Source organism: Rhinolophus sinicus, linkage group LG18 (genome assembly GCF_036562045.2).
Source record: "Rhinolophus sinicus isolate RSC01 linkage group LG18, ASM3656204v1, whole genome shotgun sequence".
Lineage (NCBI taxonomy): Eukaryota > Metazoa > Chordata > Mammalia > Chiroptera > Rhinolophidae > Rhinolophus > Rhinolophus sinicus.
The window spans coordinates 2,458,641-2,482,622 of NC_133767.1; the positions used below are offsets into that span (position 1 = coordinate 2,458,641).

Consider the following 23,982-nt stretch of genomic DNA (forward strand, 5'->3'; position numbering starts at 1 on the left):
AGGCTGTAAGGCACACATTACGAAGCGTCACGTAAACATAAGGGGAGAGGGAGAAAATGACAGCCCTGAAGAGAGCGCGCACACGGCTGGCTCAGGGACTGAAGCTCAATGAGATGGAAAGCCAACTAAATAACTTTTCCTTACAGAAAGGTTTTTTCTCTCAGAGACTCAGCAGTATGTGAGTTTCCATAGTGGAGACAATAAAAGCCACATTTGACCTTCCTGGCAGCCTGAGACTAAGCACCCACACTTGTGAGCGGTGCCTTCACCCCTCTGAGAGGACAGCGGCAGCAGGCTGCAGTCAGCTAGAGCTAAGATGTCTGATACCGTACATATTAACCACCTCTGGCTATTGAGCATTTGAAATGTGGCTAGTGTGACTGTGAATTTTTATTCTCATTTAATTTTAGTTATTTCTCATTTAAGTTAAAATACACAGTTTGGTACTTCTAATGAAAAGACAGCATATAAATTGAGACGTGTTGTAAATATAAACCAATAAGCCAGCCACACATTGCAGTTTGAAGACTTAGTACAAAAAAGAATGTAAAATACCTCAATTTTTAAATTTGTTTTATGTTGAAATACTTTGTATACATTGGGTTAAATTAAATTTATTATTAAACTAATTTCACCTGTTCTTCTATACTTTAAAATTTCTACTGGTTATTAAAAATTTAGTATTACATATGTGACTCATTTATTTCTATTAGACAGCACAAAATGAGACACTTGCCTTGACAAACAATAACACACATATCAAAGAGATAATAATGATATAAAAAAAGAAGACTGTGAAGAAATACGAAGCCCAGATCATCCAGTTTCTAAGTCCATTTATAAGTTGGTACTCCTGCAGAAAAGTCAACACAAATCAAGTATTACATATGTCAGCAATTCGTAATGCTTTCACATATATTTTACAAATTAAATTCCCATAAAACCTATAAAAAAGGGGGATGTCATCTCTATTTTGTGAACGAGAAAAATCAATGCTCAGATAGTGTGTTGATTAAAATGACGCTGTCACGGCCGTACTGGCATTAAAACATGTTTCTCCTAAGTTCAGGAATGTTTTTTCAATCCTATTGGACCAAAATAGAAAACATTTCACATTAAACTTTGAAATATTAAGAATCTCTTTCATATTATACTCTACTTCCAGGAATGCTAGAGAAATGTGTGAGTGTGTGTGTTTTAATCTAATTGTAAGTTAGAAATTGGTTGTATTTCTTATTCTTGTTTCTTATAGGGAAAGTCTTCTTCCCCACTCTGACTGCTTTCAAGATTTTCTCTGTCTTTGGTTTTCAGCAGTTTGAATACAGTATGTCTCAAGGGTGTGTGTGTGTGTGTGGGGGGTATTTATCCTACTTTGTGTTGTCTCAGCTTCTTCAATCTGTGGTTTGAAATCTAACATTAATTTTGGAAAACTCTCTGCCATTATTTCTTTAGCGCTATTCTCTCATCTATTTTTTGGGATTCCAATTATGTACATGTTATGCCATCTAATATTGTCCTATACCTTGTGGATACTTTTTTCTAGATTTTTACATTTTGTTTTCTCTTTGCATTACAGTTTGTATGATTTCAACAATCTTGTATTCAAGTCTATGATTCTTTCCTCATCAAGGTCAAGTTGACTGATGAGCCTGTCAAAGGCATTCTTCATTCTTCCTTTTGGTTAGCATGTTTTTTATTTCTATAATAGCAATTCTATATGACTCCTTACAGTTTTGATCTCTGACAGCATTACCTAGCTGATCGTGCATGTTATGTATGGTACAGAAATGAGCTAACAAAGATGGCTTGAGACTATCAGAAAGACATGTCTGCAAGGTTGGCCCTTGGCTGGTATAGGGGAACTTGGATGGTAAGCTATTCTATCCACTGATATAAAACTTTCCCTCAATGATAGGGGGGTGACTGTGCTGAACCATTTGCACATATGACAACAGTATGGTTTATGCAGGAGACCTGCTTTCTAGGAGTTTGGAATTTTGGTACATGCTAGGCAACGGATGCCTAGATGACCAGCGCGCCATCAAATCTGTGAGTGCTGTGTCTAATGGACTTCCCCGGACAGGAAATCATAGACATGCTGCTGGGTTTTCATTCCTGGGGCAAGAGTGTACTGTGTGTGACCTCTTATGAGATTACTTGAGGAGGCCTGCAGATGAATTCCTCCAGGCTTTGCTTGTGACAGTTCCTCTTATGATCCAGCTGTGGATATGAACTAAACCACTAAAATCAATTCCAGCTGTGAGGATATGCTGAGTCCCACAAGTTCTTCTACTGAACTTCAGAAAGTGGAGTGGTTTTGAGGGCCCTGGCCGCACACACCTTTCCCTGTAGAGCCTTTCACTTAACTAATCACAATCATAAATTCTTTGTCTGAGAGATCTAACATCTGTGTCCTATCTGAGTCTGATGACTGATCTGCCTCTTTGACTGTGTTTTTTCTTAATTTTTGGTGAGACTTGTACTTTTTTGTTGAAACTCAGACATGTTATCCAGGGGAGTAGATATCGAGGTAAACAGGCCTAAGTGTGGGAATTTATGCTCAGTGAGCCAAGCGTTGAGTTGTGTTTGAAGTTCCCCGTTACTCCAAGTACTAGAGACTTTAAATTCCTCTAGTGACCTTTCTGTCTCCCTTCTTGTCTTCAGGGTTTCCCTTTCTGCTGCTCTCCACACAGTTTGCCTCTGAAATTCTGCCAGCTTGGAAAAGTGACATTACTTCCTTTCCTGTTTGCACCTACTGGGATGTAATTTGCTGCTACCAGGTGTAACATCTACCTATCAATGCTGAATATGTAGAAATAATCCAACTCTCCACATGAAAGTGCGCCACAGGCCTAAAAGAAAATCTTTACAGAAACTTTACCAGAAAATAATTGGGATTACCTTCAATCCGTCTTGCTTTTCCCACACAAGGAATCGCATGATGGAAAGTACAATTGGAGAGAACATGAGAACAAATATCAAGGGGAATAAATCACTAGTGATCCAAATTAATTCATCAAGAGAATAAGCTGGGTGTGGAAATCTCTGTATGAAGATGCTAATGCCGTCAAACAGCTTCTGGGCAGCACTGTTCCCATGATACAGCATGATGGCCTTATCTAAGGCCTGCTGGACAGCCAGGAAACCTTCACTGATGTACCCTATGTGAGAAAACAAACACTGTCAAGTAAAACAGATTAAGCGACAGCTCCAACACACAAAAAGCAAGGCAATTCAAGTAACTCATGGCTTGTCACCTACAGAACTTAAATTTACTGGTGTGGGGCCGGCCCGGTGGCTCAGGCGGTTAGAGCTCCAAGCTCCTAACTCCGAAGGCTGCCGGTTTGATTCCCACATGGGCCAGTGTTCTCTCAACCACAAGGTTGCCAGTTCAATTCCTCAAATCCTGTAAGGGATGGTGGGCTCCGCCCCCTGCAACTAAGATTGAACACGGCACCTTGAGCTGAGCTGCCTCCCGGATGGCTCAGTTGGTTGGAGGGCGTCCTCTCAACCACAAGGTTGCCAGTTCGACTCCCGCAAGGGATGGCGGGCTGCGCACCCTGCAACTAGAAACGGCAACTAGAAACGGCAACTGGACCTGGAGCTGAGCTGCGCCCTCCACAACTAAGACTGAAAGGACAACAACTTGACTTGGAAAAAGTCCTGGAAGTACACACTGTTCCCCAATAAAGTCCTGTTCCCCTTCCCCAATAAAATATTTTAAAAAAATTAATTATCAGAGAGATGAAGATTTGGAAATGTAAAAAAAGAAATGAAACTCAGAATGACAGATATTCTAGTAAGTAATGCAGAATGGCCCTAGGAAAATTGTTTCACTGAAACTAACTCAGCCACTCAAAAGGACAGCTTAGGATTTAATTTGATTTTTTTCTACTAATTTTTAAGGTTGGAACTCAGATAACTAATTTTAGACTTTTTCTTTTTTTATAATGTGAACATTTAAAGTGATAAAGTTCTAAGCATTGTATCCCTCAAATTTTGCTCCCAAACCTGAACATGTCATCTTTGTTCATTATTCAATATAAAATCTTTTCTAATGTCTTTGTGATTTCTCCTCTGACTCATGGATTACTTAAAAATATGTTGATTAATCTCCAAATATTTCCAATTTTTCTAATTACAGTTGAACCTTGAACAACATGAGTTTGAAAGGCGTGGGTCCACTTATACGTGGATTTTTAAAAATAAATACCTGTACTGTTTTCAATCCGCAGGTGGGAGTCTACAGAGGCCAAGGGTCAACTGTATGCATTCATCTACGCCATTGTGTACAGGGGACTTGAGCATCTGTGGATTTTGGTATCCACGGGAAATCCTGGAACCAATTCCTAGTAGACACCACGGTAAAACTAAGTTTTTGGGGGAGTCAAAAGTTACACACAGATTTTTGACTGCATGGGGGGGGTCGGTGTTCCTAACCCCCATGTTGATCAAGGGTCAACTGCCATCTTATTGATCTCTAATTTAATTCTACCAGAGAACATACACTATATGATTTCAATCTTCTTCAGTTCACTGAGATTTGTTTTATAACCCAGTGTAAGAGTTATTTATCATGGTGAAAATACCATGTGTCCCTTAAAATATATATATATTCATCACTGTTGAGTATATGTTCTACAAATGTCAATCAGTTCACGGAAATGGAAAATGTTATTCATATTTCATGTTATTCAGCTACTTCTTTACAATTTTTTTGTTTAGATGGTCCGTCAACTGCTGAGAGGATATTAATATCTCCATCTATGATTGTGGAATTGCCGAATTCCCCCTTTAATTCTGTCAATTTTTGCTTCATGTATCTTGAAGTTATTAGGTTGGTGCAAAAGTAACTGTGGTTTAAAAGGTTAAAAAAAAAAAAATCGCAAAAAACGCAATTACTTTTGCACCAACCTAATAGATGCATACACATTTATAATTCGTACATCCTCCTGAGCAACTGGACCTTTTTTCTGAAATCTATTTTACCATATATATGTATGTATCTGCTCTAGCCACTTTATAATTATTGTCTTTAATCAAATTTAGAACTCTTCCAGCTATTTTTCTACACATTTTTTTTCTGTCCTCTTCTCTCTTATCCCTCAAGGACTCTAATTATACATATGTTTGAAACAAGACCACATACAAATGTGAACTTGTCACAGATTAACAACCAAATTGTAGAAGGAAAAACCATAAAAGAGAATAGCAGGAGAATGTTTTTGAACTTAGGAGTAAGGATGGACTTTGTAAATGAAAACCGAGAATAGACCACATGGGAAAAAATGATGAATTACACCAAATTAAAGATTTCTGTTCAATAAAGGACAACACGTACAAAATCAGAAATTGGAAAAAGGTACTTTTAATATTTGGAACCAGTAATATATGTAAAATATATATGGAATTCTTGAATAATTATAAATCTTTAAATAAAGTTTGTGTTATTTTATTTGAAATTCTCTCTATTCTGTAAAAGGATTGTTGTTTTTAAGTTTTTAAATATCAAAAGGGTTCTTTAGTGGTGAGTTAACTACAATATTAAGCAGTTTCCCATTTCTCCCTTGTTTCACGGAATGGATCTTAGTTTTCTACTCACTTCTCTGTCCATCTGTCTTAGTCTTTGTACCCTTGTCTTTTGTTTACTCCTTCTTAATTTCAATGTTTTCTAGTCCTTCATTCTCCCTTCTCTCTCTAACATTTCCCCCCAAATAGTATTGTTTTAAGGAAACCTAAGGCTATATTGCCTGTCCTCAAGTCATATGCCACAATTGAGAAGTGAAATGACACAATCAAACCCCAATGTCGGAGAAAAAGTCACTCGGAAATATCTTGATCAAGTACATAAATTATTATATAAATTGTGTAACATTAAGTCACAATATTTTTTGTTCACCAATAGTATAAAACAAAAATTTTGGATTCAGATACAAACAGAAACCAAAGATAAACGATGAGTGTCACTACTTGGAGAGATGCATCACTGCCACCTCATGTCATGTCTCCCATTCATGCTCAATATTGCTATGCCTTTGTCTCTCATCACTTCCAGGAGAAATTTCATACTTCTTCACTGTACACACTAGGTCTTTAGTGACCTTCTTTCCTCCTAGCCTCATCTCTGACAGTCTGCCACAGGGACCCTCTCTTCTCACTATTACAACAAATAAAGCAAGCAAACGAGAGGCCATACACTTCCCTGAATGTGGCATCCTGTCCCACATGTGTCTGCTGATTTTACTTGTGCTGCCTAGAATATTCCCCACCCATCTTCACTTAGCTAACTCGTACAGGTACCTATAGGTTCAGCTTAAAATTTTTTTTTCTCAACGAGTCTGTAAGAATTATTTTTAATGACTGTCTAACAGGTTCATTTATTCTCTTACTGGTTATGCTGTTTCCAATTTTTGTTGCTAATGCTAGAATGTGTATAGCTTTTTTCTTTTATTTAATATTTGCTAAAGATAAAATCTCAAGATAGTCAGTAAACCCAAAGGTAAGGGCTTTTCACATATGATAATATGCAAAATAAAAATGTGAATTAAAAATTACCATCACAATGTGAAACTTTTAGATCAAATCAAGAAAATTGTATATAGACATGAACACGCAAGGTCAACAAATGAAAGTGTGTGGAAAGCATAACACTAAACCACAACTACATAAAGATAGATATATTGATACGAGAATTGAAAGAGAATAAAGCATGATATAAATTATATACATCTATGTATTTTTAAGGTTTGCCAAATACTTAAGATTGAAAAGTTGTTTTGGTGGAATGCAAATTTAATTTTTAAAACTATCACAATAAGTTAAGAATAAACAGATTTATTTTATATATATCATTGTATATGTATACCCATCAATAGAACCATATATATATGCATACGTTAGTATGCAAATGTGGTAACAAAGTAAGGACCTGCTCACCAGGACTTCCCCCATCATTGTCATCTGGGTTCCTGGGTCCTGACGTTGTATAAGAAGGAAAGAGTAAGGATGTTTTCCAGTTTAACACATCTTTCGACTTGAAACTCCTTGGTATCCTAACAAAACGCAGATGATATTTTACCTAGAAGTAGCAACAGGAAACAAACTACGCTTAAAACCAAACAAACTGCAAAGCAAGTATTAGAAATAAAGAAAAAGTAAAAGCATATGGAAAACCATGTGACCTGAAAGAGGGGACTCATCTGATGTCAAAGTGACAATGAATGGCTGACAATGACCGGCTCCAAGCACAACGTGTATGCTCCCGTCACATCTACACTGGAAGTCCTCTCAACTGGAGACAGTTCACAAAAACAAGATATACACATGGCCCATGTACCGAAAAGCTTCTCCACGTCACACAATGAAACACATGCAAATTCAAACCGGAGATTTCTTTCTTACCTACCCCACTGGAAAAATCAAAAGCTTAACAACAAACTCTATTAATAAGGCTGCAGGCAGTTTAATTTGTTGCTTGTGGGATGCAAAAGGATACTACTGTAATGGAGAACCTGAAATGTTTAACAAAAACCACATATGGGTATGTATTTACTGTTTGATTCAGCAATCCTACTTCCAGGAAGACTTGGAATATATGCTTCCAACAATATGAAGAAAACATACGCACACGTTTGTTTGCTGTTAACATTATTTGGGGAGGAAACATATTGAAATTAACTTAATTGCTCATACATAGGAGATTGAGTGAACTATGGTACCTCTACACAATAGAAAGCTTTGTATCTGTTCAAGGTATAGTCAGAAAACAGAAATCATTCTAGATAACTGAAAGGGTGAGAGAATTCTTAGGTACCAGGTAGCAACAGCAGAAAGCAGCCACCAGCCCTAGGACGAAGGAAACAAAATCAAGAGTCAGGAATTACTAAAAATTATAAACTGAGAGGAGAGATCCTGTGGGGCTGCAAACCAAACCTCTGAGGTGGGGACACAAGTCAGCTAGAGCTGTGTCTCCGAGCTTGAAAGAAAGGTCCTTTGGGACTGGGACCTAGACCTCTGAGAAGGAGTTCCAGTTGCCCAGGGCCAGTTATTTTTGAGAGGGTGTGGAGAGGCTGATTTTGAAAAGTGTTGGGCAATCTGCAAACTGCATTTGGCTGCTGCTATGGGGAGAAAGTGCTGCTGCCAAAATAAAGAAGTGTTGCTGGGATGTCAGTCACGGAACTACAGGCAGACAGAAAGCCAACAGGAAAGCTCAAGTTTCCTCTTCCCCCAGTCTTGCCTCTAGTGCCTTCTATTAGCAGAGTCACATACAGAGCTGGCTGAAAAACCAGAAATGTAGTTACAGCATCAAAGAGCAGAGTGTGAAAGAATGGATTTCTGGTTCAAAAAGCAATTTACTGACAAGTATGCTGCCTTGTGCATCAAAGAGGAAAATGAGGTATATGTATGTAATTTATATTATATACAATACATATAAATTTAAATGTATGTATCTATACAAATTTGTATGTGATGTGTATGGAATTTATATTTATCAATACATTTAACCTTTGGATGCACTGCAGAGGAAGTTGGAGACATTAGCACACTTCTGCCAAAATACTTTAGAATTTACTAGAATTCAGTATTTGTTTATAGTTCTTGAGGTAAAATTTACATACAATAAAATGCACAAATCTTAACCGTACATTTGCTTAACTGATGGATCGCATAGGGTAGATGTGTGTTTAGTTTTATTTGGACAAACAAATGGCAGGCAGTTTTCTAACCTGATCATGCCGTTTTCTATGACACCAACAGTGGCTTCACATCCTTACCAACATTTGGTATCGTCAGACTGTAATTTTAGCCTTTCTGGTGGGTAGGCAGAGGTATCTCATCGTGGTTTAAATTTGCATTTTCCTGATGTACACTGACAATGCACACTTTTCCATGTCTCTATTGGCCATTACTATATCTTCTTGGATGAACTATCTATTTAAATCTTTTGCTCATCTTTGAAACTGGGCTGCTGAGTTGTAGGACTTTTTAAAACATCTTGGATACTAGTACATTGTCACATATGCTTTACAGATAAATTCTCCAACACTATGTCTTGATAATTCATTTTATTAAGTGTACTTCAAAGTAGTTTAAGTATTTTAAGGGTCCTACCTGCCTATCTGGTGCAGAGAGTGCTTCCTGAGTCTGGGTCCCCCTCCCACCGGCTCCTGGCTGCCCTCATGCATCTGGGCAGGAAACTAGGAGTCTCAGGCCCATAGAGTCAACAAGGCTTCCTGGGCCCGGCCACTTACTGTGGTTGGGTCCCTTTTGATGGTCCCACCGGCCACCCACTTCAGTGTCTTGCTGGGAGGGGTGTCTCAGGCCAGAAGCATTGCTTGAGTAGTCAACGTTGCCCATGATTCTAAGGCCTTGTGCATGGGAGATACAGTTCTTCTCTTGTCAGCATAATGCGATAATTAAGAGCACGGGAGTAATTAAAGTTACTCAGAGGTGCATTCACATTCTTGCTTTACTGTATACTAGTTTTTCACCTTGAGAAAACTAGTCTCTTCATTTATAAAATAGGGCTAATGGTATCAAATTCATGAAAATTCTGGAAATTGGAAGTGCAATTACTAGAACACTAGTTCTTTAGAAATCTCTAAATGAAAGTTTCTCACCTGCAGTGGCAGAGGATCATTGCTGTTTGTGAAGTCACAGTCAAACACCACGGCAGCCAGCACTTTGTGAGATCTACGGTCATACTTCACGTACCTATCAAACTCAGTTTCTGAAGAAAAGCCTTGAACTGCAGAGGCAAAATTGTTCACGTCAAGAAAAAGATCTGATAATCCCTCATGAGAGGGGAGACACTACTTTACATGGACCAAAACCTATCCAAATATTGTAAAATTAAAAACACTGCTCCTCAAATATTGGTATCATAACTACTTAGTGGATATTTGGGGTTCAAAACAATTTTAGGTATTTTATAAAATTCGACTACAGTTTTAAATAATAATAATCATCAAACATATAAAAAGGTTAGTCATTCGTCATCAGGCAAATGCAAATCACAATCACAGTGAGACACCACTTCACATCCACTGAGACGGCTGTAATAAAAAAGACAGAGGATAACAAGCGCTGGTCAGGATGTGGAAAAGTCGGAACCTTCATACAGTGCTGACCAGAATGTAAAATGGTACAACTTTAGATAAGTCTGGTCGTCCCTCAAAGTTAAACAGAGTTACCATATGACCTATTTATTCTACTCCTAAGTAACATATGTCTACATAAAACTTACAGAGGCACGTTCACAACAATATAATTTATAAGAGCTCAAAGGTGGAAACAACCTCAATGTCCATCAATTGATGAGAGATATACCAACTAAATGCAGTCTATCCATACAATGGGATAGTATTTGGCAATGAAAAGGAATGAAGTAGCAATACATGCTACAACACAAATGAACCTTGAAAACATTATGCTAAGTGAAAGAAGCCAGTCACAAAAGATTACATATTGCATTTATATATAAAACTTATATAAAAGGCTTATACCGGGGGTGCCAAAGAAATGTACACAAGTGGACACTTTGGTCAGCGCTGCTCAAGCAGTAGTTTGCTGTAATCAGAAGTGTCTGGACGCTGATGGGAACCACTCTGAGCACCTCTTGTAATTGCAGAAGTAAAAACGTGACTTGTAGTCCTCTCTTCTTATTGGTATATATTATTACAATTTTAATAGTTTTTTTCCTTTCTTAAAAATGTGTATACATTTTTTGGCACCCTCTGTATATAAACCATTTATATAAAAGGTTTATAATAGGCAAGTCTATAGAGACAGAAAGTAGATTAGTGTTTTCCTAATATTGGTGGGGATGAGGAATTGTGGGGTCATAGCTAAAGATTGCAGGACTTATTTTTGGTGAAGAAAATGCTCTAAAACTGATTGTGACAATGATTGCACAACTCTGGGAATATACTGAAAGCCACTGAATTGTACACTTTAAATAAGTGACTGTATCATATGTGAATTATATCTTTAAAAGATGTTTTAAAATAAACTTAAGATAAATCAGGAGGTGGAGATCAGTTCTAGTCCTAGAAGAGTTTGAGAAAGAAGGCCATGCTGAAAAACAGTTTTTAGAAATAATTGTGGAAAAATTCCCCCAATTTGGTGAAAGGCAGAAACGTACAGATTCAAAAGGCTCAGTGAACCCTATACAGAATAAATCAAATCACATACATCATATTCAAACTTTTGACAAATAAAGAAAATACACTGAAAGCAGCTGGAGAGAAATGACACATTACCTATAGGGCAACAGGGTTTCAAATGACTGCAGATTTTTTTTCAGAAACTGTGGGAAAGATGTTAGGAAAATTTGCCTTCATTGGCTGATGTGAGCTTTTGTCTGTTAGCTTTTTGTTCTCCCCCATGAGAGACTGCATGTGAGGTGATGGTTAGCTTAGGGTTAAGAGAATGCTCCCTCGTCTCATTTCTGGCAGGGGAGATATAAGGTGATGAAGAGTCTGTCTGTCTGTTTCGCCCGCATCAGCAGATGAGGTAAAGAAGTAACTAACATATCAAAATGACGTGACAGGCACATGGCCAGGCTTTGGAAGGCCTTGGGCCAATGGTCCCAGCTGAGAACAGTTAAGTATTGTTTGTCCGAATGAACTGGCCCTTCAGCCGGATAAACAATATTTTTATCACAGTAACTGCAAACCCTCCCGGACCTGGCCATTCCCTGAGGGGGAGGCAGGAACAAGGAGCTTGGCTCTAAGGTACATCTGAAAAAATATATGAGACACACCCCAGTTGGCAGTGTAGTTTCGTCATTTGTCACTGGTAATTCTTCCTCATTCTAACATTTTGGAAACTTGTATGCAACATGCAGCTTAAACATCATGAGACGCCCTGACTTCCAGCCGCGGACCTGGTGAGGTCTGGCTGGTTCCCGGCCCCTCCAGTGTTGTTCCCCACGGTTAGCCTTCTTGAGAACTTGTTAGCATTCTGGAAACTTATATACAGCTTGCAGCTTTGCAGCATCAGGAGACGCCCTAACTTCCAGTAACAACAACCGCAGCAGCAGCATTCTTGAGAATGAGCAAGCAGCAGTGGGAGACGCCTCAGCTTTCACAGCTGCAGACTTCACAAGGTTTTGATTTCTGACTTTTCCAGTGTTGTTTTTCCCCTGGTTTGGTGAGCTTCTCTGGCATATCATTTATATATATATACATACATACATACATATTAGTCTTAACTGCCTTTACTTTGTCATTAGCACCTCGTTTAAATTGCGTTTGTCTTTTGCTATTTCATACTGCTAAATAAATTGATTAGATATTGCTAAATAAACTGATCAGCCCCTCTCTAGTATGCTCCTGCTCTTTCTTTTCCCCGCTCGCCGTTGTAGAAACCAAGGAGGTCAGAAGAGAGTAGCACATATTTTTTAAATGTTGAAAGACTGTCAACCCAGAATTTTATACGAAATGAAAATAACCTCAGGAATGAAGGTGAAATAAAGACACTGTCACATGAAGGAAAACAAACGGAATTCATTGCTAGTAGACCTGCTCTAAGAAATTATTAAAGAAAGTTCTTCAGAAGGAACGTGGTATCAGAAGAAAACTTGGAACTTCGAGAAGGAAGGAAGAATAATAGCTATGGTAAATATCTGGGTAAATGTTTTTCATAAGTTTTTAAAAATACGTGTGTGAATTATAACATTTCCTGTTGAGGTTTTCAACTTACGCAGACTTGAAAACTACAACATAAAGAGAAAAATATAGAGACCTACATACTGGGAATCATTTGACGTTACAACAAAGTGGTAAAATATCAGTTCTAAGTAGAGTGTGAAAATTAAGTATGCATATTTTAACTCCAAGAGCAACCACTAATAATATAGCAGAAGTCCAATTTATCCATTTTTTTCTTTTATGGATGATGATTTTGGTGTCACATCTAACAATTCTTTAACTAACTCTAAGTTACAAGTATTTTCTATGTTCTCTCTAAATGTTTTATCATTTTACTTTTAGATCTGTGATCCATTTCGATGCAATTTTTGAATAAGGTGTGGTTTTGTTTTAGCTACTGATGTCCAATTGTTCAGCAGCATTTTTTGAGAAGATTATTTTTCCACTGGATTCTTTTGCAGCATTGTAAAAAATATTGTAATACATTTCTGTAGGTCAATCTCTAGGTTCTCTATTCTGTTTCACTGACTTGTGTGTCTATCCCTCCACAAATACCACAGTATTTATAACTACAGTTATATTGTAAGTCTTAAAATTGGTGAATATAATTCCTTTATTCTTTCTTTTACGTTGTTTTAGCTCTATCAAAAAACAATTTGAAAATGTTTTCCAGAAAACCTTAATTTCTAACCTTTTATACTGATGTTTAGATTCCTCTTCATATTCTCAGTGATCTCTTTTACCACATTAATATTAGAAGGCACGTAGATCAATTCCCACTCTTGAGGATTTTGGAGGAAAGAAGGCAGAGTACTGATGCTTTGAGGAATAAAACTGTGAGGTCCACTAGCACTCACTTTAGTAAATGCGCGTAATAGCAAAAATATAATTGGAAACACCAATGTTATTAAGACTTCCAATATTAAATTAATCAACTGCCTCCTCTAGAAGAGGAACAAAAAGATGGTGTAAATTAATTTAAGAGTACACAATCAATGCAAATGGATAGTTCTATTACATTACGCTTCTGCCAATTTCACTTTGGAAAAGCCAGTGTTTCCTGGACTGTCTTGTATCACCTCTTCCCTTCCACAGCCAACTTTCTTACAGGTCACTCTACACTAGTGATTAACTCGGTTTTATAGATTTGGAAAAGCTACCTACAGCTCTGAAATTCATTTTTTCAAACACACACACACACACACACACACACACAAACACACAAACTGCAACAAATGGGATTTTATGGACATTTTCCAAGGATGCTTTTACCTACCTTTAAGGTAAAATTTTTCCAGAGAAGCACTGTAAATTGGTTGAATGTCAACAAATCCATTCTTCTACAAAGAATGTATGTTCAACTCCAGAGACGAAAGAAAGGTTTTTTAATGTTAAGTTACCTAATAATGTAAACATTAAGCAAATAACAGTATTACTTCTTTCTCCTAATTTTATCCTTATCAGACTTAAAGATTGATAGCAACAATCATTGTGTATTTGAAATAAAGAAAATTACATTGTTTCTATTTTTCTATTAATTTACTTAATAACTAATGAAGTTTTAATATGTTTAAAATACAAAGAAATAAACAAATAACAGTAAGACGTGGTTCCATGTCTCCAGACGTCATAAAGCTATAACAGGATCTGATTTCTCCTATTCTACTTTCCAGAACCAGATGGCCTCACGGGTGACTTCTATCAAACACTGAAATAAGAATTAACACCAATGCTTCTCCAATTCTTCCAAAAAACTGTAGAGGAGGGAATACTTTCAAACTCCTTTTAGGAAGCCAGCATCACCCTGATACCAAAGCCAGATAAGGACATCCAAGAAAAGAGAACTACGGGCCAACATCCCTGATAAAGAGAAATCTAAAAATCCTCAAAATATTTGAGCAAACTGAACTCAACAGCCCATGAAAAGGGTCAAACACACATCGTGATCAAGTGGGATTGAACTCTGGGACGCAAGGATGGTTCAGCACGTGAAAAATCACTAAATGTGATACAACACTTTCATTATTAGAATGAAAGCTACAAATCCCACGATCATCTCAACAGATGCAGAAAAAGCGTTTGACAAAAACCCGTCGTTTCATCATAAAAACACTCAACACAGTAGGTTTACAAGGACGGTTCAACCCCACACTTAATGAAGGTCAGATAGGAGACGCCCACAGCTGACATCAGACTCAACGGTGAGAAACCTGAAAGCGGCCTCCCTCCCGGATCTGCAGCAAGGCGAGGATGCCCACTCGTGCTGCTCCTTTCCAGCGTCGCACTGCAAGTCCTAGTGAGAGCAACGATGCAAGGTAAGGAAATAAAACATCCCAATCGGAAGAGCAGCAGCGAGAGCGCCTCGGTTCATAGGCGCAGAATCGCCGAGAGGAACTGCTGGCAAGTTCTGGGAGGACTCGGGGTACATGCGGCCCGACCCCTCCCCCCGAGTAAACCCTGCGCAACAGCCACGCGTCAGGGAGAAGGGGCCACGCGGGGCGAGGCGGCCGTGGGACGTGCACGGTGTGGTGTAGGTCCCCTAATACTACATTCGGGGGGCTGTTTCGGAGGAGAGGAGAAAGGGCTGTGGGGTTCTGTGGGGGTTTGGGAGTCGAGGGGCGGGTGAGCACGCACTTTCGGGGTCTCCGCGCCGAGGGCAGGCGGCGGGCTCGGCCCCCGGGGAGTCGGGGAGCTGCCGCCCGAGCGGGGGACTAGGCACGGGGGCCAGGGGCGGGGCGGTCCGGACACTCACCCTCAGCTCCCGGCCTCCCCGCCGCCGAGGTGCCCGCGTCCACCGGCGCGGCGCCCGCTCCAACGCCCCCGGCAACCGCCCCCGAGCAGGTGCGCCCCCCCCCCGCGCGCCTGCGCACACGCGCCCGGTCCCGCTCAGCCCCGCGGCGCGGCGGGTCCCGCTCACCTGCCCGGGACCCGGAGGCCCCGCTTCTCGCGGGCTGCCCTCTTCCTCTCGCGTCGTGGTCCCCGGTCGCACGCGGCAGCACGTTGGAAGGAGAGTCAGTGGGGTCATCCGGGAACTTCCAGAGGCGAGGCGCCGGGTCGGGCGAATCCCGCCCCGCGGGTCCCCCGGAAGCCCGTCCAGGGCCGAACACGGCGTGCGGCGCGCGGGCCACGCGGCCCCTCCCTCCGCGCACGCGAGCCACGCGGCGGACGCCCCCCCCCCGCCCCCGGGTCCCCTGACGCTCGCTCCCGGGCCGACGCCACCCAACCCCCGCCTCCGCCCCCGCCCCATGGTGAGAATCGCGGGGTCCGAACGCGGACCCGGCCGTCCTGGTGCCAGGTGCCTGCAGGCGCCGGGAGGCCCTGCTCGGTCGGAAGAGGGCGTTCAAGGCCGCGCCGGCCAAGGGGCTGCCCCTCGCCTGAAGGCGTCTTGTCGTGCGAGGTGCCTCTCGCTCCGGCCTCGTGGGGGACACTCGCGGCTCCCACCGCGCCCCCCGCCCGCAATCAGCGCGGCGTCCCAGTGATTCGCGCGGGTGTCCCTGCCCAGCCCCAACCTGCCAACCGCCCAGCGCAGCGCCCTGCTGGCCAGTCCCGGCCCCGATCCTGTACCTGAGGGGTGTTTCCTGGGGGCCCAGGGCCGGCGAACTTCCCCGCCATCAAATGAGCCAAAGCTACACCTCTTCATATTTCCTCCTGGGGTATTTTCCCTCCGCCTTAGGGTATTCTTTACAGTTCTCTTTACCTCCTTACAGGTGTAATAGGTAACCCCGTTATAAAGTGCTCAGTGGAGGGCCTGACACATATTTTTTTAGTTTCTTGATGGACGATGAACAGGTGAGTTGATAGGAAAGGACAGTGAAAGAGAAAAATTCCTACCCCACTAAAGGAATTTTTAAAAGGGTCCTTAATGAAGGCAACTTGGAGCCTAGATGCAAAAGCTTAGTAAAACGACTTCTCTCCCTTTTTAAAGATGGCCAGTCTGGGAAACACATTTTGCAATTACTAAAACCACTTGGCCAGAGATCTACGGCAGGTATGGGAATGGAACTCATAAAAAGTGATATGACAGCTAATAAAAGAACAGAGAATAGCTTCGGATACCACCTTATTACTCACGATAGCCAACTGAGAATATAAAAACCTTGAGCAAACCATCTCAGAACACAGCAGCTTCAGGGGCTCCTTTCCTCTTGCAATTCAACAGGATCCTCCTCCTTGTCCGCTGTCCTGCCCACGGATTTGGACAGGTGATTAGATGTCTCCTGTTGCTCATGGGGGACTCCAGCTGCCCAAACAAGAATCAGAAGAACTCTATCTCCCTCTGCACTCCATTTCTCCTTAATCAGAGGTAGGTTCAGAACAGGAAGGAAAACACTTCTTAAAGAACATTTTTGTTCTTTCTGTTCTTGGACTCTAAATGTTCTTGCTGCAAAGATTCTCTTACAAATATAAAATCTTGGCTTGAGTTTTGGAAATAACCCAACTTTCCCCTCAAACTTTTATATTGATTTTAATTATTTTTAGTGTAAAATGTGTGTGTGTTTCCATGGGAAAGATTATTCCAGGCGGAATGTTCCTCTTGTCCATAACTTAAAAATAAATATCATGCTCTTCCCGCTACCACATCTGACAGCGCCATCATTTCTGGATGTTTCGATTCAAACATTCGGGATACTTAGCAATAGGTCCGTGTTCCCACCCTGATGAATACCGCTCTTTCGTATTTCTAGGAGCAAAAACATGAATATCGCCAACTGTCTTTACCTTTGCACATGCTGGACACACAGGCCACCCATGTAAATCTACAAAGAAGGGACTTGTGTTCTCTTTTGGGGGACTCTTTATTACATAAGTATATCTACACCAAGACACACACACACACACACACACACAGGAATGGCCCTCTATGTATCCGGGTGGAGTGGAGAGTAACCTAAGACAAGGGTCACCAGTTGCAACTGAGTTCTCACGGCACCTTTGCTTTAGAATCATCTTTGATCATCTTCTGTGTTCTGCAGGCTGGCAAAGCTCAGGAAGACTTGCTCCAGCGTTATCTGACTGACAGAATAATCTTCTAAATTGAAATGCTTTTTAGCTTCCTCCAAAATTCCAAACACCTTCAACAACAACAAGAAAGCGCAGTTACCATTGCAGCCCTCCCCTCCAGCCGAGCCTCTCTTCCGTTGCCTCCAACTCCTGCCACGTTAATGTTGAAGGAAAAAGGGCACAGAAGGGGGAGATGAGAAGGCAGGCAGAAGAGATCATTGAGAATCTGAGCGGAAGCGTTCTCTAGCTCCGCGCTGTTGATGGACGTGAACAAAAAATGGGATTTACAGCTAGAAACCTGAAGCAATGAAACTCCAGGGACCATAGAAAGTAAACTAGAGTCTCTGCTTCTCCTGTAACACCCGGTTCCCCTTCCACAAATCCTTCCCCTCACTAGTGCTCTCTGAACCTGTAATATTAGAAGAGCATGGTTCTACAGACCTTTGCCCAGCTATTGTCCTTGCTGGGAATGTAGTAATTAAGGATCCCTTGGTTTTCCTGCTTTAATACGCTACCTAAGAAGGGAAAGATAGGATGGGTGAGTAATCTTAGATTTCACTAGAATTGCCAAAACATTGCTACATCTACTTAATTATGTATAACAGAATGGCAACTAGATGTCCTATGATGAAAGGGGGCGTGATCAAATAACCCACTCTCTTTGGTACACTTGACATGGTAATTCCTTTCACAGATTTCTTCCTGATGAAAGTCTCATTGTGTGAAGTGCATAACAATTATTGAGGGCAGGCTTTCAGGCATGCACAAAAAAATGTCAGCTCACGGGCCCAGTGAACCACACCGGAGCCTTCTAAAAATCTAACGTTACTGCAAGACTTTATTCCTGACCAGAGAGCTCAGAGTAGGCGCTGGGACGCTGCTGCCTGGCTGTGTGAGGAGGTGCGCAGGTCCAGTGTGCGTGCTGGGGGGCAGGACAAGGCCTCCCAGCTGTGATTACCTGCCACTGAGAGAGGAAACCATACACACACATCCCCGAAGCCAGGCTGTGTGTTCCTCTTTCTTTTACATAGGTAAGAACCCCGTTCTAATTTAGAACAAACTGGTGTGTTTACACTCAATGCATATTTGCTTTTATTGCAGATTGGATGAATTGGGATTAAAATGTGTTGAAGCAAAAAAAAAAACACAAAAAACAAAAAAACACACCAAAAACATGTTTACAATGGTGTTTGGATTTTCTTAATAGGAATTTTAACACATGTACTGTCTCCATAATGTAAAGCTCTATTTGTGTGTAAAATATTTCAGACAGAGAACTTAACGAGTTATTCAAAGCGAACACTGATGAAACCACGCTAGTTAGTCCAAGTAATAGTAACCCAGATAGTCCCATGTGCCACTTCCAAGCCTCTACGCCCCATAAAAAAGAAGCAATACGTTCACTGCTGTTATGGACATTTCTTTTTCAGTGTCTTTTTAACCTGTGCATACACCCTTGAAAATTTAGGCAGAGCTTTCCCCGTTTTGAACTTTATGTGAAGGGAATCATCTAGTGTATATTCTCTTCTTTCTGCTTCTTTCACTCAATGTTTGTAAGATTTATGCATGTGGTTTCATCTAGAAGTAATTCATTTTCCTTTTGAAATTATAATCTGGTGTATAAATATTCCACAATTTATTTTCCATTCAGCTACTGGCACGATAATATTAATTTCCGTTTCAGTGAGGTCTTCTTCTGAGGTTTCGTTGTCTGTTTTCATTTGGAACATACACATTTGTTTCCTCATTTTGCTTGATGCTCTGTGTTTGTTTCTAACCCACCTTCCCATGAAAGGACACACACTTGTGTCCACGTTTCCAACGAGAGGGCTCGGGCCGGTGTTTAGTGTTCCTCTGTAAGCAGGCAAGTTGCTAGGACAGATGCCAGTAAATGAGGTTTTCTGGTCACAGCTTCTCTTCGTGGCAATTCAGGGGCTATGTGAAGTACACCTCTGATGCCATAAGTACTCAAAAATATTTGCTGAGTGAATGCATAAGACTGACCTTCTTAGTGGACATACCCGTGTGCACGTGCCACAGGCATATCGTAATCACGGGGACCGACACTGAGGAAGTATTTTCCCACAACTCTGTTCTCCACATCTGCTTTGCCATCATTCCTTAGCTATCTTCTGATCTCCACTCTTACTGTGTAATTGATCCTGCTGTTTTTCCCTCACCTAGAGGTAAACGTCCAACTCCTCAGCCTCACACACAGTGGGAACTTCTGTGATATTTTGCTCAGCCTAGCAATGTGGAAACCAAGATGAAAAGCCGGAAGTATTCAGAGCTTTGCCACGTCCCTGCTTGATGTTTAGGAAGGAGAGACGCGAGACAGAACTGGTTTCTGTCTCTGTGATTGTACCAGATAGGCTAGAGGCGCTTACTGATTTTAACACACAGAAGCAGGTCTACTCTTGCGAGGAGAGGAAAGCGTACTGGTTCTTGTTTGCATTGTATAATAATGCCATATATATCCTGACTGAGACCAAAAGACCAGAGTTACATGCTTAGCTGCCAGACGAAAGCCTCAAAACTTTGCATGGATAATACATGAAAATAACTGAGAAGTATAATAATTATGACTTTAGAGATATATAATTGACATGGACAGAAGAAATCCCCAACTGCCTTATTAAAGTGATAGAGGAGCTCAGTGTGATCCTTTATGTGTGTGTAAAACTTCTTAGCCTAACCAGGCACAAGAAGTTGTAGAAAGAAGGATTCTCAAAGGAATTCAGTGTAGAAGCCAATAAATATTAATAACCTATAGGAAACAGTTATTGAACAAAGGTAGCCCAACCTAATTTACCTGGGAATGTCATTGTGATGAAAAATTTTAACTCATCTAGTTCATGCTTTTGCGTATCAATCTTGACCTTTACCTTCAGGATGTAAATATTGCCAAACTTGTTTTTGAGGTGCTGAGGGCTGCCCAAGCACGTGAACTTTCCCTTCACCATGATGGCCAGCCTGGTACAGAAGGCATCACATTCCTCCATTCTAGCGAAACAAGATACAAGAACAATGTAAAACTAAAAAGTTCCCTTTTGGCAGAACTTCCCTAATTCAAACAGTGCCAGGATTGAAGCTCGGTCGTTGGCAAGTGAAAAGTTTCTGAATAATAAGTTGTAGGGTGTGAAATCCTCCAACAGAACATCTTCTGGTTATTCAACTTAATGAGGATTCTTGGCTGTTCCACTCATTAGAATTAATGGGGTCCTCACATACTCCAGCAAATGTGCTGTCCAATATTCCGAGGCCCAAATAATTCTCTCTTACAACCACTACAGGGCTGGCCAACCCTCTTCCAAGCCTCCCAATGAGTCACACCTGTGGGAGGTTATAATAATGGCTTTGCCACTTTCACGTGCCAGTGTCACAGCGTCCCAGAGCAGGCGTCGGGCTACTGGGTCCATGCCAGTTGATGGCTCATCCAGCAAAATGACTGAAGGTTTTCCCATTAGGGCAATAGCAGCACTCAACCTACGTTTGGTTCCTCCACTTCATGGCCATGGAAGGAGAAAGAACACAGGGAAAGGGGATGATATACAAATCAGGTACTTATAGGATAGTGTTAATACAGACATCTCAGACACTGAGAGTCTCAGCAAACACGTAACACAAACATCCACGATGCTGATTAGATGTAACTTCTACAAGGTAGCAGACTCAGGTGTATACAGCAATTTTTTTTTTTTTTCATTTGAAATGTAGAGGAGTGACTTTTAAGTTACTGCCTGTAGGAGCATTATCAGTGGCATTTATTTACTATAATAGTTCTTAGGGTGCCATAAATGCCACCATAATTTAAAGGGTTACATCCCTTCTTTCTTAGCAGACAAAGAACTATTCAGACACTGGGAAGAAGAAGACGCTCCCCTCCGAGATTCAGAGGCTACAGTTCAAACATAACTAGGATTTTGAGCTTCATCTCTGCAAAGGAAAGACATGGAACCGCACTGATCTGTCATATTTACTGCATTTCCCTAGCAACTCATTATATAGTTTCGCAATTAAATAACTGTGTGGCCGAGGGAGTGAGGTGGAGCGATGGGTACTTATTTCAAACATCAAACATTGGAAGGCACCACAGCAGCAGCAGCAACAAAACATCAGCATTAACGACTCACCTGTAGGTGTTGATAATCTTGTCAGCATGGGGCTCCAGCTGCAGTGACTTCAACCATTTGTTCACATACAGCTGAATCTGGGGCTCAGAGACTCCCCATAATCTGGCGTACATGGTCATTATTTCCCGACCGGTCATGTATTCCAGCAAGGCATCCGACTGAGGACAATAGCCGACTCTGGACGTGCCCTGATTACGAGAATTGCCGTAATAAGGACCCAAGTCATCTGTCCCACTGAGCATTCTCGAATGGGACAGAAGACCGGCAGTCCTCCCGGCCATGCCTCTCAGAGCACTACCAAGAATTCCTCTTTTTCAAAGGCTACAAAAGTTTGGCCGTTGGATCTACTGTAATAAATCGGAATGACAGATTCCCCAATCCAATTTTAATAATCTTCAGGATGAAGAAGTTACAGATAAAAATCCCACAGCCCACTGAGTTTGGAGGAGCGTCAGGATATGAGATGCCCCCTCATTGATGAGAAATTCCAAGGGGCGTGGCCACCATGGCTGTTTTTGCCCTGCAGAAGTTGCACAGTCACGTGCAGACCTTGTTACAGAGTAAGGTTGAACCAGAAGCAAAGCCTTTTCCCCCCCGCTCCCACAAACAGAATTCAAAGTCATTAGAGAAATGCAAATCAAACCACAATGACATACCACTTCACACCCATTACGATGGCAATTATTGCTAAAACAGAAAGTAGCAAGTGGTAGGGATGACGTGGAGAAACTGGAAGTCTTGAGACTTGCTGGTAGGAATGTACAATGGTGGAGTCACTATGAAATACAGTATGGTGTTTCCTCAAAAAATTAAACAAATTACCCTATGGTCTTGAAATCCACTTTTAGGAATATACCCAAAATAATTGAAAGCAGGGACTCAAGCAGATTATTTGTACACCAATGCTCAGAGAAGCATTATTTGCAATGGCCAGAAGGTGGAAACAATCCCAATGTCCATTAATGGGTGGATGAATGGATAAAGAAAGTGTGGTGTACACATATAATGGATTATTACTCAGTCTTAAAATGGTATCAAATTCTGATGCGTAGGTGAGCCCTGAAAGCATTATATTAGTAGGTGAAATAAGTCAGACATAAAAGGACAAGTATTATATGATTCTACTGATATGAATAATCAAAACTATAGAAACAAAAAGTAAAATAGCGGTTACCAGTTGGTGGAGGAGGGGGGGGGAGTTACTGTTTAATAGGTACAGGTTTTCATTTTGGGACAATGAAGAAGTTCTGGAGACAGATCGTGGTGATGGTTGCACAGTAATGTAAATATACCGAATGCCAATGAATTGCGCATTCAGATATGTTTAAAATGGTCAGTTTTATGTTACGTATTTCTTACAATAAAATGGACAATGTTAAAAACATTTTTAAAGCCTGGGGAAATGAAAAGATCACCATCTGTCATGTTTCAGAACAGCCAACTTGGAGAGATTCCCTGGAGCCCGAAAAGGCTTCCTCAGACGTATTGAGTTAGTTGTTGCAGGAGGCTTGGATTTGCCTGTATGCCTGGTCTCTTTTTAATTTGACAAAGAGACTCTCTTTGGCTCCCAATTTAGCCTTTTCTCTTTGGCACCATCTTCATTGAACCCCTTTTTTTTTTTTTATTTCTCACAATCAGGGGACTGGTTACACAACCCCATGTCCCCCAAGGGGATTTGATAAGTAGTGTGGATAAGGGTATTTAGAGAGATTCCATTGACATCCCTTCCACCCCAAGAACAAGCTGGCAGGACCCACTCACCCTCTTTCATCATGTATCACTTCTTCTTCTAGTCCCTCAACTTCTTCCCTTCTAGTATACATGGGATCCAATTGTTCGGTGTATCAAACAGCCTGTTTCCTTCCCTTTGCTTCACAGACAACTTTCTTCAAAATACAATCCAACTTCTTAGCTTCCTGTGAGTTACCACACTACTGTGGATCCCACAGCAGGCAGCTCTGCACCCTATCTGCCTGATTTCACGACACTGTTCAATGAACTGAAGGGAAAGATCTGCACCATTGGGGCTCCCCTGACAACTACCCCACTGACCCCAGTGAACAGTCCTTGACGCTTCATCAATGAGTTCTAGCTCCTAAAGCCAGGGGACACTTCAGGAGGCTTTCCTTAGCCTGAGATTCCTGAATTTGATGCCTTTCACCATTTCCTTCTTCCTGAAGGTTTCTCCCCACTTG

At 41.2% G+C, this 23,982-nt stretch overlaps 2 protein-coding genes across 2 annotated transcripts in view; both read right to left on the reverse strand.

The window, feature by feature from the left end:
• Positions 1-708: 708 nt before the first annotated feature.
• On the reverse strand, positions 709-13,804 carry LOC141569487 (phospholipid-transporting ATPase ABCA3-like). Its single transcript, XM_074322937.1, has 5 exons — positions 13,345-13,804; positions 9,621-9,748; positions 6,937-7,078; positions 2,902-3,161; positions 709-853 (listed from the first exon to the last, which is right to left on the reverse strand). The coding sequence occupies exons 1-5, from the start codon at positions 13,373-13,375 to the stop codon at positions 710-712; spliced, it is 705 nt and encodes a 234-aa protein (XP_074179038.1). The 5' UTR covers positions 13,376-13,804; the 3' UTR covers position 709.
• A 2,103-nt stretch (positions 13,805-15,907) lies between these two features.
• LOC109458208 (phospholipid-transporting ATPase ABCA3) overlaps positions 15,908-23,982 on the reverse strand; it is a 73,307-nt gene continuing 65,232 nt past the window's right edge. Inside the window, exons 29-34 of the mRNA XM_074322932.1 lie at positions 21,788-21,975; positions 20,988-21,158; positions 20,467-20,657; positions 18,096-18,169; positions 17,584-17,725; positions 15,908-16,893 (exon numbers count right to left, since the gene is read on the reverse strand). Coding sequence (XP_074179033.1) covers positions 17,597-17,725; positions 18,096-18,169; positions 20,467-20,657; positions 20,988-21,158; positions 21,788-21,975 — 753 coding nt within the window. The 3' untranslated portion in view covers positions 15,908-16,893; positions 17,584-17,596. The remainder of the gene's footprint in view (positions 16,894-17,583; positions 17,726-18,095; positions 18,170-20,466; positions 20,658-20,987; positions 21,159-21,787; positions 21,976-23,982) is intronic.

What these genes read in the sequence shown, in the direction of transcription:
- LOC141569487 (XM_074322937.1), bottom strand. Translation starts at nt 13,375, where the DNA reads ATGAAGAGGAATCTAAACATCAGTATAAAAG. An exon ending in TCTAAACATCAGTATAAAAG is followed by an intron (nt 9,749 to 13,344) that starts GTTAGAAATTAA and finishes TTGCCTCTGCAG; the next exon opens with TTCAAGGCTTTTCTTCAGAA. An exon ending in CAATGATGGGGGAAGTCCTG is followed by an intron (nt 3,162 to 6,936) that starts GTGAGCAGGTCC and finishes TTTCTCACATAG; the next exon opens with GGTACATCAGTGAAGGTTTC.